At 42.4% G+C, this 13,422-nt stretch overlaps 1 protein-coding gene across 1 annotated transcript in view; it reads right to left on the bottom strand.

Annotated features, from left to right (window-relative positions):
* The window catches only part of syne2b (spectrin repeat containing, nuclear envelope 2b), a 298,695-nt gene that overhangs the window by 186,325 nt on the left and 98,948 nt on the right, over window positions 1-13,422 (bottom strand). Inside the window, exons 56-62 of the mRNA XM_080751129.1 lie at window positions 12,114-12,461; window positions 11,367-11,503; window positions 10,513-10,642; window positions 8,632-8,805; window positions 3,641-7,096; window positions 1,353-1,607; window positions 480-629 (exon numbers count right to left, since the gene is read on the bottom strand). Of these exons, the coding sequence (XP_080607255.1) occupies window positions 480-629; window positions 1,353-1,607; window positions 3,641-7,096; window positions 8,632-8,805; window positions 10,513-10,642; window positions 11,367-11,503; window positions 12,114-12,461 (4,650 nt within the window). The remainder of the gene's footprint in view (window positions 1-479; window positions 630-1,352; window positions 1,608-3,640; window positions 7,097-8,631; window positions 8,806-10,512; window positions 10,643-11,366; window positions 11,504-12,113; window positions 12,462-13,422) is intronic.

Genomic DNA, 13,422 nt, shown 5'->3' with positions numbered 1-13,422 from the left:
ACTTATCGTCATTAACCTTTACTGTATAGTGTTATATTTATAACTAGTACAAGGCACAAAAAGACAAAAGTCTTTTTGTGCCTTGTATGTATCTCTTTTAAATGCAGCCATTTTGGCCAAGTCTTGCTTGAGAAAGAGATCAACAATCTCAAGTACAGTAAGTAAGTGACCTGGTAAAATAAAGGTAAAATAATCAAAATCAACTAGTGTAGCTAATATCAGCAAGCTTGCAATACACTTCAATGGAATAGGCCAATGGTTCTCAAACCCAAAGGCGTTGCGAGCATGTAGATCTGCTATTTTCACAATATTTATCTGTGGAACCGAGTCACATTAAATGTAATACCTAAAATTCCAAGTGCTTGTCAGGGTGGGGGGGTCCCCAGTTCAAATATGTTTATTTTGGGGGTCACAGCCTAAAAAGGTTTGAGAACCCCTGGAATAGGCAGATACAATGTCAACATGGCGTTAAGCCTCACCTCTGCTTTCTCCACTTGCTGGATCATGGCTTCTGGGTTGAGTTCAGCAGGTTGGTTCTTCAGGTCCAGGACTTTGGTCATCAGCCGGCTCAGACGCACGTCCAGATCACTGACCGACGTGTGGAGAACCTCTGCGGTGTCTTCCTGAGACTTACCATTGGAGGGAGGAATAACGATCAGAATCACTTTATTCACCACAAGACAAGCGCAATTAATATGGAGGATGACGTCTTAATGGCACGGATGCAGAGATAAACAGATTAAGAGGGAACTGAGGTACCACTGAAAGAGAAGTTATAGTCTATAAAAGAAAGCGAACACCAAACCAAAACATAAAACGCAAGACAACTTTTTGATGCCAATGAGTTCATCTTCTTACGCAGCAAAACTATTGTTCTCCAAATCAAAACATCTGAATTAACATCTTCTACAGCTGTGGTTCTAAACCTGCGGGTCGGGACCCCCAGGGGGGTCCCCAAATTATTTTGGGGGGTCCCCAGATGATTAACTTAGTGTGCAATATTGTTTGTTAACAGTAAACAAACCAACATAACGTTTAAGTGTATGGAGGGTATCTGCACATTTCTAAAGTGACAATTTAAGAACTCTTTAATACCTCTAAAATGACAAACTAAACATTGGACAAATTGTCAAATATTAGAGGTAGAAATTTTGAAAATAGCAGATCTACATGCTCACATTGCCTCGCAATGCGAGGCGTTTTTCAGGCTATTTTCACAATAGAACCGTGTTATACAAAACGTAATGCCTCAACTCTTATTAGTGTTCGTCAGGGTGGGGGGTCCCCTGTTAAAATATGATTATTTGGGGGGTCGCGGCCTGAAAAGGTTGAGTACCGCTGTTCTCCTGTACCTCAATAAGAATGCTACTGGGTCCAGTTGCAGCAAGATGCTGGATCTCAGAGAAGATGTTGCTCATGGTGGGCTTTTTGGGTGCCTCCAGAACTGCTTTCTCCATCTTCACGACATCAACGTTTGCCTCAACATGGGTGACCTCCAGCGGTGTCCTTTCCACCAAGGCTGTGTTAACAGGGATAGCTGCAGCTTCCAAGACAGAAACAACCTCCACTGGGGCTGGGGGAAGCGTGTCCTCACTCAGTGCCTGTTGCTATTGAACGCAAAACACAAATCATATTAAAACATGTAAAACGGGTTAAAATTGCAGCACAAAAGCTCATATTTAGGCCTAGAATTATTGAACGCTTTATCCAGTGAAAAATAGCAGATCTACAAGCTCACAACGCGGCACCGAGTGCCGCACTGCGAGCTTGTAGATCTGCTATTTTTTGAAAAAGTACTATATGTATTTTCAAAGCGAACGTTTGTAACTCAAATTTTGCTTCTGGGTGGTCCCTGGAACTAAATATTTTGAGATGGGGGTCCGTGGCCAAATACATATCATTTTGGGGGTCCTTCACATGAAAAGGTTTGAGAACCACTGACATAGTAGTCTTTCAAGAACAGGCTAACTGAGCTCCATTTAAGTGAAAAGGACCTTTTCTTTGACGATGGCTGGCCAGATTGCTGACATAGAAACATAGGCTTTTCAAAAAGTCTTAGAAGGATTCAAAAGACACTTATAGAATCGGGTCAAAATTCTAATTTTCACAATTTTTGTTTTTTCCCTGTCCATTCAAAGAGAATGACGTCACACAGCTGAGCCAGCTCATATTCCTTGCTGCATGCGGTGAGATGTTAACCATTTAAGCCCTATTTTATACTTTGGATATGCAAAAATAGCAGAACTACAAGTTCACAAGGTGTCACATTGCGAGTCATTGTGAGCGTGTAGATTTGCTATTTCTTAAATTCTTTTGAATAGAAATGGAATTATTTTAAACATTTTGAAAAAGTAACACTTTGAACATTTTTTGCCCATGACATGCCCAAAATAGGGACACCAGCCTCAGCCCTGTGGTCTTTGCTTTTATGTCATGCCAAACGTATTGCCTAACACATTTCCTGACCAGTCATTCATGTTTGCGTTACGGAATAAGTGTAGGCAAGTCAAAGCAGTGGACTGGAAACAAGAGAGGCTTTGTATTGCATCCTTGAAGTGATGAAAAGCTGGTTCTATTCTCACCGCTCTTGGTATATTGTTTTTCTCTCCCTGGATATGTACAGATGTTAACTTTTCTTCATTTATCCCTTGTTGTGTGTGTGTGTGTGTGTGTGTGTGTGTGTGTGTGTGTGTGTGTGTGTGTGTGTGTGTGTGTGTGTGTGTGTGTGTGTGTGTGTGTGTGTGTCTCTCACTCTCTCTCTCTCTCTCTCTCGCTACTTCAGAAAGAGCGGTATGTTGTGCTCAAACGCTGAAATGTGTCTTGAAGGCATAGAAAATTCAAGTGTACAATTCTCATCCAGCTTATGTTACTCCGCCTGCAGAAAGCATCCAATGTTTTGTGAAAAGATAAAGGGGAATACACAGGCTTCTTTTTGTCTTTTATAGACAGCAGCAGAGAGACACAAAGAAGGGAAACACATGAGAGACATTTCTTGTGGATTTGATCTTCTGCTCTGAGGTACTGTTCATGGTGTAACAAAGTGTTTGGCGGAGGACTTCACTACTAACCCTAACTACTCAATACAATCTATTAATCTCCAAATAAAGTTGATGTTTAACATCATTTAAAGAAAGAATACTGAAGTAGGAAGCCCCTAATATAAAGCTTAAGTAGTGCTATTGAAGCAGTACACAGGGTTTCAGCAAGTCTTAGAAAGCCATGAACACAGTAGGCTATTGAGGAGGAAGAACATTAGTTCTTAATGTGTTGCTATTTATGCTTGAATGTTATATATATACTTCAGTAGTACTAATAAATATTTTTTGATGCATTTGAGGAGTTATCTACTTCATTATTTATACATTTTTGGTGGGGCCAGTTTGGAAGTCCTTCCCTCCCTGTTTCTTCTTTTCAAATAAGATTATATGTACATTTTTGAAGGGTTTAAGGGTTATTTATATCACATCCAAACATTTCAGTTTCCGATTGTTCTTAAGCATAGCATCTTATGCCAAATAACTTCTACATGTAACATTCATGCTTCGAAATTAAATAAAAAGGTTGATAACAAAAAAAATCCTAGATCAGTTCTCATATTGTAGGAGATGTTCATAATTCTGACCACACCCTCAGGTCTTACCTGTGCCGACTCTGCATTCTCCATCTTCACTTGGACTGTGGTTGTTGCCGTGGCAACAGGGAGAGGCACATCGTCTTGTATTCCATGTGCATCTAGCATATCCTTCTGCTCCTTCACTGCTACCCTCTCCTTCTCCTTTGTCTCCTCCTCCTCTTCTTTCTTTTCTGCTACATGGGTTTTGATGGTGTCTGGTTCAGGAACAGTACTGGGTTCAGGAAGAGCCTCGTTCCTGCTGTCTCTCTGCTCTGTTACACTGAGCTCTGTTTGAACCACCGCAGTAGATGGCTCCTTGCTTTCCATAACTATTTCAAGCCGCATTGTCCGGACCAGATCTCTCTCTGGCTCCTTGTCCGATGTGAGAGGCACCTTTTCGTGCTGCTCTGTATCCATCTGTGAATGTAGTTGTTGAACAATATGTTGTTCAGTCTTTACGTGGGCGTCCTTCAACTTTGCAGATGGTTCAGCCAAACACTGTTCTGTCTTCAACTCCACATTGTGTTTTTCCTGGGTCTCATGATCCTTCTCCACCACAGGTGCTTCCCTCGTGGTTCTGAGTGGTTTGAGTGGAGCTTCAGGCAGGGACGGCTTTGTCACACTTGGCTGAGAAACGAGAGTTTCCATTAATTCTGTTTCTACCGTGTCTGGCGGTGCAGGTACAGAGACTGAAGCTTTGGCTAAAATCACCTGAGAGTCTGATTGTTGTTCATGATCACCGGGTGCTTTCTGTGGCTCAGACTGATCTAACTTATCATCAGGTTTGGTCTGGGTGACTCCAGTCACAGGCAGGTCCAGTACTAGATATCGCTTTTGAGTATCAGGGGAATAATCTTTCCATAAGTTGTCTATGTAATCTGCCCTGTGCGGTGCATCTGCATGCTGGGGGAGAAGAGCTTGGGTCTGAGTTGTTGCGCTGGGCTCAGGCAATGAAGTCTGACTGGAAAGACTTAAAGATTCATCAGACTTAGTACTTGGATGGGAGGCAGTATCGGTTCCTAAATTGTCTGATGAACGGACAAATGTAGAATCAACCTCTATAGAGCCAGGAGATGCAAGACGTGTCATTTGAATGTTTGCCCGTGCTTGCCTGCCTGCTGTCTGCATAAAAAAGGCAGAAGTGTCCAAAATAACAGAGGCCATTTTCTTCTCAGGTAAAACGTGTATGTTCTCATGAATGGGAAGACTTGGGGTGTCATGTGGGAAAGGTGACTGGTGGTGCGGGGCATCCCTGCCATGAATCTGGACACTGCTTATCTCAGATAATACATCCATCTTTTCCGCTACTGTGGATTTCTTCTCTTCAGTGATTACCACTCTTTGTACAGCAGTTGTACGGTCACACTGGTCCTTTACTAGAGGCTCAATGTCACAGGTGAGCTCAGCTGGCTGAGTCTTGATGTCTGTTACTCTGATCTGTACGCTGGTATCCAAAGTTAGCATAGCAACTTGGCCGCCTTGCTCAGGCTGAGGTAAAGGCTCTCCCATCTTTATGACTTCCCTGGTTATTTCATGAGTCACAAATATCGCTTGACTGTCCAGAGTCTGAGGATCTTTACTTGTTTCAAGTGCCACATCAACTGTTAAAGCTGTGGGAAGCCCTGGATCCTTTGACTTTCTCCTTGGAGGTACTTCCTTTTGCTCTACACAAATGATTTCCTCCACAACCGCACTTTTGGATGGCCCTGTGACAATATCTGCAGTTAAGCAAGGCTTTGGACTCTCAGGTTCTTCCTTCATTTGCCCAGCCTCTACATCTGTAATTCCTGTCTGAACAGGAGCTGGCTTTGAGGTTGTAGACATTTCGGGACTCTTTGACTTTCTCCTGGGCAGCACAACCTTGGTTTGTTCAACATCAGAGGTCTGTTTTGTGATGGACTCAGGGGTCAAGGCAGGTTCCAGTGGCTCTGATTCTTTCTTGGCCAGTGCTTCAGAAGGCTTCGAGGACATTTCTGGACCTTTTGATTTTCTCCTGGGTGGTACAACTATAGCTTGCTCCCCAGTACTTGCATCAACCGACTCTGTGGCAGACTCTGGAACCAGACACAACTTTGAACTCACAGGTTCTGTGATGGTCTGTGCAGGCTCTTCGCCAACAGATTTCAAAATGAGTTCAGGAGTCTTTGACTTTTTCCTGGCCGGCACAGGTGTTGTTTCTTTAACAACTGTTGATTCGCTTTGATCCCCAGGAGTTGTGACAGATTTTCTCCTGGGTGGTACAACAATAGCTTGCACCCCAGTACTTGCATCAACCGACTCTGTGGCAGACTCTGAAACCAGACACAACTTTGAACTCCCAGGTTCTGTGATGGTCTGTGCAGGCTCTTCGCCAACAGATTTCAAAATTAGTTCAGGGGTCTTTGACTTTTTCCTGGTCGCCACAGGTGTTGTTTCTTTAACAACTGTTGATTTTGTTTCGCTTTGATCCCCAGGAGTTGTGACAGATTTTCTCCTGGGTGGTACAACAATAGCTTGCTCCACAGTTCTTGCATCAACAGACTCTGTGGCAGACTCTGAAACCAGACACAACGTTGAACTCCTAGGTTCTGTGATGGTCTGTGCAGGCTCTTTGCCAACAGATTTCACAATGAGTTCAGGAGTCTTTGACCTTTTTCTGGTCGGCACAGGCGTTATTTCTCGAACAACTGTTGATTCACTTTGATCCCCAGGAGTTGTGAACGATGTTGCACTCTCTGGTTCTGTTATGGCCTGTGCAGGATCTTTGCCAGCAGATTCTGGACCCTTTGACTTTCTCCTGGCTGGCACGGGTGTCATCTCTTTGATGACTGGAATTTCAGTCTGATCCCCAGGAGCTTTGAAAGACTTTGGACTCGGTTCTTTCTTGGTCTCTACCGGCTCCACGGCAGCAGGAGTCATTGAAATCTCTGTGGTCTTTGACTTTCTCCTGGGAGGTGTTTTGGCCTGTTTTGTGGCAAGCTTGGGAGATTGCTTTACTGTAGGAGGCTCTGAAATCATAGCCAGAGCCTCCATGCTAGCGGTTTTACACTGCAAAGTAGCTGGTTCCGGAGTGACAGACTTCTTGCGTCTCTTAGTTGGTTCAGGTTTGCTTTGCTCCGCAACGGTAACCTTAGCCTGTTCAATAACTTGCTCTACTATGCTAGAGGACACTGCCTGTTCAATCACTTGCTCTACTATGCTAGAGGACACTGCCTGTTCAATGACTTGCTCTACTATGCTAGACGACACTGCCATTTCAGCCTCGCTGTGAAGGGTCTCTGTACTAACTGACCACTCCTCTTTAACACATGTAGTTGTCTCAGTGACAGTAGAGGACTCTTCGGTTTTGGCTTGTTGACTGTCCTGGGCGGCAGCGGTGGTTTGTGTCTTCTCGGGTGAGCGCTTGTTTTTCCGTGGTGGAGGCACCACAGGCACAGTTGGAACAGGAATGACCTCAGAGGCTGGGGGAACTGGAGCTTTCTGCTTGCTCTTTTCACCAAGCTCCTGGAATGAAAAAAAAAGAAAAGAAAAAAAAAGGTCATGCATAAAGATCAGTTATAATGGGCTAAATCACATAATGTAAATACTATGTATACAGTATGTACTGTACATGTACAGTATAGACCAGGGGTTTTCAAAGTGGGTGACGGGGCACCCTGGGGTGCCGTGATGGCAGTCCAGGGGTGCCGCGAGATAATTTGATAATATTTGGAATTTAGTTATTTTCAGTCAGTTCTAACCAAAATGGCTATTATCTCAACGTTTTCCTCGCAACATAATCACTAAAATATCATCACTGTCGGGCAGAAACCTCGTATCTCCAAGTTCAAATGTGTACGTCTTTTGGTAAAGCAAAGCCCTGCTTCATCATACAAGACTGTCCGATCTACAAGCACACAACGCCTCGCATCTGTTTTCACTAGTTTAGTACATTTTATAGATGATAAATACAAAACGAACGGTTTTGGACATACAAGGTTTCCACCCGACAACGACGATATGCTATAAATATAAGGTGCTGGGAGTGAAAATTATAATGTAGGGGTGCCTCGGATTAAAACAATATTTATGGGGTGCCCTGAGACAAAAAGGTTTGGGAACCCCTGGTATAGACGAATAATGCGGTGCTCACTAGAATGGTAGGACTGAACTTATTTTATTTGCTTTTATTTATTTACTTGGAAAAAGTATTCTAATAAATCCTGAATCCCGATCCTGACGGCATTTGCTGCTAGTCATTCCCCGTCTCTCCCTGTTTCCTCTCTACCTACTGTACTATCAATAAAAGCCCCCAAAAATATCTTAAAAAAAGGGGAAAAATAAATAAATAACTGTGGCCTTTCTTCCACCACTGATCAACACTTTAACACGTTGGTTCTCAAACTAGGGTCAGGGGACCTCCTGGGGTCCTTGAGGGGCTTCCAGGGGGTCCCAAAAGTAGTTGATATTGCATCAAAATAATGTAAACCACTTTATCCATTTATATGTTATAGATCTAAACGCTCACAGCACGTCACTTGGTGTTGCGCTGCGAGCTTCAGCTTGTACATCTGCAATTTTTTTAAATAATTGAAAATCTTTAGATTTCGTTGTTTTTACATAAATCTTCTCTTCTGGTGGTCCCCTGGCTTTTCAGATGGGGGTCCACAGCCAAATACATATCATTTTGGGGGTCCTTTACTTTGAACGCATCTGTATCACTTTAGATTTTAACAACTTTAACCATTATTTTATACTTTAGCTATTTAAAAATAGCAGATATACAAGCTCATGAGTTTGTAATTTTTTTTTTAAATCATGAAAATTGGTGCAAATCTTAGAATATGTATTACTTTAAAACAACCATTTTTAACTAATATCTTTGCTTTTGGGGGTCCTTGAAACAACATACTTTGAGATGGGGGTCCGTGGCCAAATACCTATAATTTTTGGGTTCCTTTGACATGAAAATGTTTGAGCACCACACATGTAGAAACATAGGTTTTTCAGATAATTGCTTTTCAAGTTACAAAGTTTGAGAAGCTCCGCTTCATTCTCACCTCCAGCCTGTGGTTCAGAGAGGCATTGCGAGTCCCTGTCTCTCTGAGTGTCTCTGCAGCCTGTCTCTCCAGTCTCTGGGTCTGCTCTGCTTTCAGACAGTCAGCCAGGAACACATGGTGCGACAGCGCCTCCTGCAGGCCCAGACGCCTCTTCTCACCCTCCTGTAATGCAGTCTGAGTACAAGGACACAATGGCAGCTAATGATGAGTGTGGTTATAATAACACGGAAGGACTGTGATAAAGCAAAGGGTCACTCGTTAACTTTCAGACACATGATAGTAAGTTATGGGAAGTCCCTGTTGCCCTGGACACAATGTGCTGTTTCAGGTCTTCAGACTTCCCTGGTCTTTTCATGAAGATTTCCAGCAAATGCATTTTTTCCACAGGTTTCTTTCCCTGTTTTGCCTTTCTACTTTTTTATGGAGAATGGAGCGTATTTTTGCAGAAACCCGCAAATGGCAAGAAACCACTCCATTCCCACTGAAAAGCAGAATCCACCTTCATAGGTAGATTTAAACTTTCAGAGGAGGTAATAACAATAGCAAAAATAGCTGATCTACAAGCTCAGTGTTCTGCCAATCCACTGGAAATCTACTGTCTGGCAGTATGCGTGAAGTCTTGAAATGGCACATCTGTTGCTTCAAATGATAAACGCTGCATTTATGAAAGGTAAGTGGTGCATTTATATAGCACCTGCACCTGTTATCCAAAGGCAATACAATGGGGATTACATTCACCCATTTACACACCCATACACACATCAATGGAGGAAGCAAATTAAATGAAATGAAATATTTCTCACACACAGCAAAGGGAACATGTTTACTGGGAGTACAGTACAGTACATAATTCACCACTTGGCAAGTACGAGACATTTGGAAAATGGCTCCTAACCAGCTTCATAGAGTGTTTTTGAATAAACCTTTCAGTACATGCCGTATCTTCTTTGCACTTTTCTGTCCTGTGAGAACACAGAGTCCCAGTTTGATGGAGATGGAGAATTACATCCCATTGCACGGCTAGATGATGTCACATCTGTTAGCAGAAGCGTGAGTCCTGGGAATATTTTGAGCACTTTTTGACAGTTTAAGCTCAATATTTTTGATTCTTTTTCGATTCTTTGTTCTGATGCAACAAGTATTTCCTGCCAGAAAAATATGGTCAGGTTTCACCATTCTTGGCAGTACATTAACCCATTTAGGCCTAGAAATTATTGAATGCTTTAACCAGTGAAAAATAGCAGATATACAAGCTCACAGCGCGCGCTGTGAGCTTGTAGATCTGCTATTTGTTTTAAGTCGTGAAAATGTGTGCAAATCTTTTAATATATGTATTTTCAAAGCGAACGTTTGTAACTCAAATTTTACTTCTGGGGGGGGGGGGGGTCCCTGGAACTAAATATTTTGAGATGGGGGTCCGTGGCCAAATAAATATAATTTTGGGGGTCCTTCACAGGAAAAGGTTTGAGAACCACTGACATAGTAGTCTCTCAAGAACAAACTAACTGAGCTCCAGTTAAGTGAAAAGGACCTTTTCTTTGACGATGGCTGGCCAGATTGCTGACATAGAAACATAGGGTTTTTCAAAAAATCTTAGAAGGATTCAAAAGACACTTATAGAATCGGGTCAAAATTCAAATTTTCACGATTTTTCAAAAATAGCAGATCTATATCTGCTATTTTTCAATAGTTAAAGCATAAAATAATGATACACAAAATGTGTACCCGTTCTAAATGGGTTAAGTGCCCAGAAGCATGGATCCCCTGACTGCCTCAGTGAAGGTCCTCAGCGGTTGGCAGGAGAAGGTTTTTTCTTCTTCTTCTTGTATTCGTGTTCAGCCAACCGTCTCCTCGGATAGATGGGAAAAAAAAAAAACTCACCTGAAGAGAAGATGTGGAGTTTGCTGGTTTCCGTTGGTTCCACTGCTGCAGTGTCTGAAGACAGTCGGTCAGACAGCGAGACGTGTTCATGCCGCAGGATCCCTTCCTCTCAGCTAGTCTGGTCTTCAGACTGCGGCAAATTAAAATGTATTTGAAGGGCATTTTCATATACAAGACACTGATTGAGCTTAGAAAGGTATAATAGGTTCAATGTTCAAGGCTTTTATTGTCAAATGCACTTACAAAACAGCCGTGGTAACATTGCTGGTAGCAATAATCTTGTTTTTAGTATTTAGTAGTCCTGAAAATAATGATGTAAAGACATAGGGATGTCCGATATTGGCTTTTTTTTACAGATAACCGATAAACCAATTTTGTCCAACTCTTAATTTCCGATATCGATATAAGCCTATGCAGGCCTTTTCACCAAAAAAAGGGAACATCATCACATATCGAATAAAATAAAATAGCTATAATATCAATATAATATCTAATAAATCTAATATAACAATACAGTGATGTTAGGTTTTCAATGAAGTGATGAGTCATAAGAGCCTTAACTCTCCTGCCTCCCCCATACTGTCTCACTCCCAGCTTTCCTTCTGTCTGGCTCCCTTTCAGCTTTATATTGTCTGTCTCCATCTTAATGTATTTCTCACTCTCAAGTTTTCCTACAATCTGTCTCCCCTGTGGTATCTCCCTCATAGCGTACGCGTACCCATCTGTCTCAACAAGACCCTAGAGGGAGTGTGGACCACCCACTGTTCATTAGAAAGCAACACAAAATGAAACAAGCATGCAACCTCGGTCATCAGCACAGCGGAGTGTTTGCATTTCTTGGCGCGGGGTGTTACCTGTTTTGTTGCTGATTCAGAGACTCCACTGTGGAGATAACGTCTGCTGGCAGCTCCTCCGCCGAGGCGGAACCCTTCACTTCCTGGTACAGGTCGTCAACTTTCACCCCCAGACCGTCCAATGAGCGCTCACAGTTCTAAACACAAGGGTAATAATACTGAAATGTGAATATGCATTCCAAGAATATATCTATATGCTGTTGGGCCGAAACCAGCTAACTCTAAAATGTTCAATTTTCAAAAAATGAAATGAAAAATGAAGTGGAGCTAGGAGGTTTTGGCCAAAGCACTTTTTACTACTTTTGATTGTGAAATGGTTCAATATTTTATTAAACCAACACACAGACGTAAAGGGTTTCAATAGCACTGATTTATGAAAATAAAAGAAGGCTAAATGGGTGGAGTTAGATGGTTTGGCAGATTTTGTATAACACTGTTTTATTGTTGCGAGGCGTTGTGAGCATGTAGATCTGCTATTTTCACAATTTCTGCCTCTAATATTAGAAAATTTGGCCAATGTTGAATTTGTCATTTCAGAGGTATTAACAAAATCAATAACCAAAGCCAATGCATAGCCATTTTTTCCAGGACCTTCCAGGACCCTTGATAAATTCCAAAACCTTTCCAGTACAGGAAAAATATTTTTCTAATTTCAAAATATTTCCAGGAATTTCATGACCGTGGGAACCCTGGCAATAGCACTTTTCACTGAAACCCGTGTGAAACCCGTGTGAAACTACTCCTCACCTTCAGGCTGCTCCAGTGCTGCTCGAGCTGGGCGATGTTGTTCTGCGGCTCGCTGTAGCTCAGCGCCTGGTCCAGGGAGCGCAGCTCCCACTGCAGGGCGGCGGCCCTCTCCTTCACGCCCTGGGCCCGCTTGGCCAGCAGCCGGTCCTGCTCCCCCAGCCGGGACTCGCACACCGTCAGCCTCTCCCGCACCTCCCTCTCGGAGGCGGTGCGCAGGTCGTGGAGGTGGCCCACCTCTAGTGTGAGGGCGTCGCGACCTCCCGGCGTGCAGAAGGTCAGCAGGTTGTCTCGGAGGGAGTCCAGCTCTTTCATCTCCCTCTCCTCCCTGTCTACTGTCTGGAGGAGAGCCTGGAGGATGTTGAGAATGATTAGAATGGGTTTCTAATTTAAAGGAGCTATAGTCAAACTTTTTCTTGAAAAACGGATGCTGAAATAAAAATTATGTTAGTCTAACACTATCAAAGAATAGACTAGAATGTAAACAAAGTGTCGGTCCAACAATGGCCAAAATGATTATTTTATCATTATTTTACGCTTTTTGGGGTCATTTTTTAATTGAAACACATATATGAAGCTTGTTTTTTTATAAAATATTTTCGAAACATTATTTTTATTTTAGCATCCGTTTTTCAAGAAAAAGTTGACTATAACTCCTTTAAACTGACATTCTCGGGATGAGCAGACAGGGTTGAGATGGCTGATAAGGTAGAGAAGATGAAGAATGTTTCGTTCATGATGTCATGGGAATCGGACAGAGTTATTAATATAATTATTATTTATATTACGTGTGTGTGTGTGTGTGTGTGTGTGTGTGTGTGTGTGTGTGTGTGTGTGTGTTGATTTCGCAGACTAAAACTATGACAAAAAAATGTCTGTCGACTACCTTTTTACACTAACGGGAAAAAAAAACTACGCTATTATGAGTAAAACTACATATATTGACAATTTCATCATCAAATAATGAGTAGACTAAAGCGTGGGAGGGACTAGTGGAGAAGAGATCCTGTAGAACTAAAAAAACAAGTCATGTTATGTTTGGTTGCGCTCGGGTGTTGCGCTCTGAAAACAGCAGATCTACAAGCTCACAACGCGTTGTGTTGCAACAACGCGTTGTGAGTTTGTAGATTGGCTATTTTCAGCATGCAACCAAGTGTAAAATCAGCCATTACGACGCTGTCAAGGGCCGACAAAATACATTTTTGTTGACAAAATCAACTGTAATTTGCTGTCAAAATCAACAAGTGTGTGTGTGTGTGTGTGTGTGTGCGTGTGCATGTGTTAATGTTCTGTTTAAGAGCTGGAGAGTGGA

This window comes from Nannobrachium achirus (assembly GCF_963921795.1).
Source record: "Nannobrachium achirus genome assembly, chromosome: 20".
Classification (NCBI taxonomy): Eukaryota; Metazoa; Chordata; class Actinopteri; order Myctophiformes; family Myctophidae; genus Nannobrachium; species Nannobrachium achirus.
The sequence above is the reverse complement of the archived record's forward strand: the minus strand, read 5'-3'. Positions and strand labels throughout refer to the sequence as shown.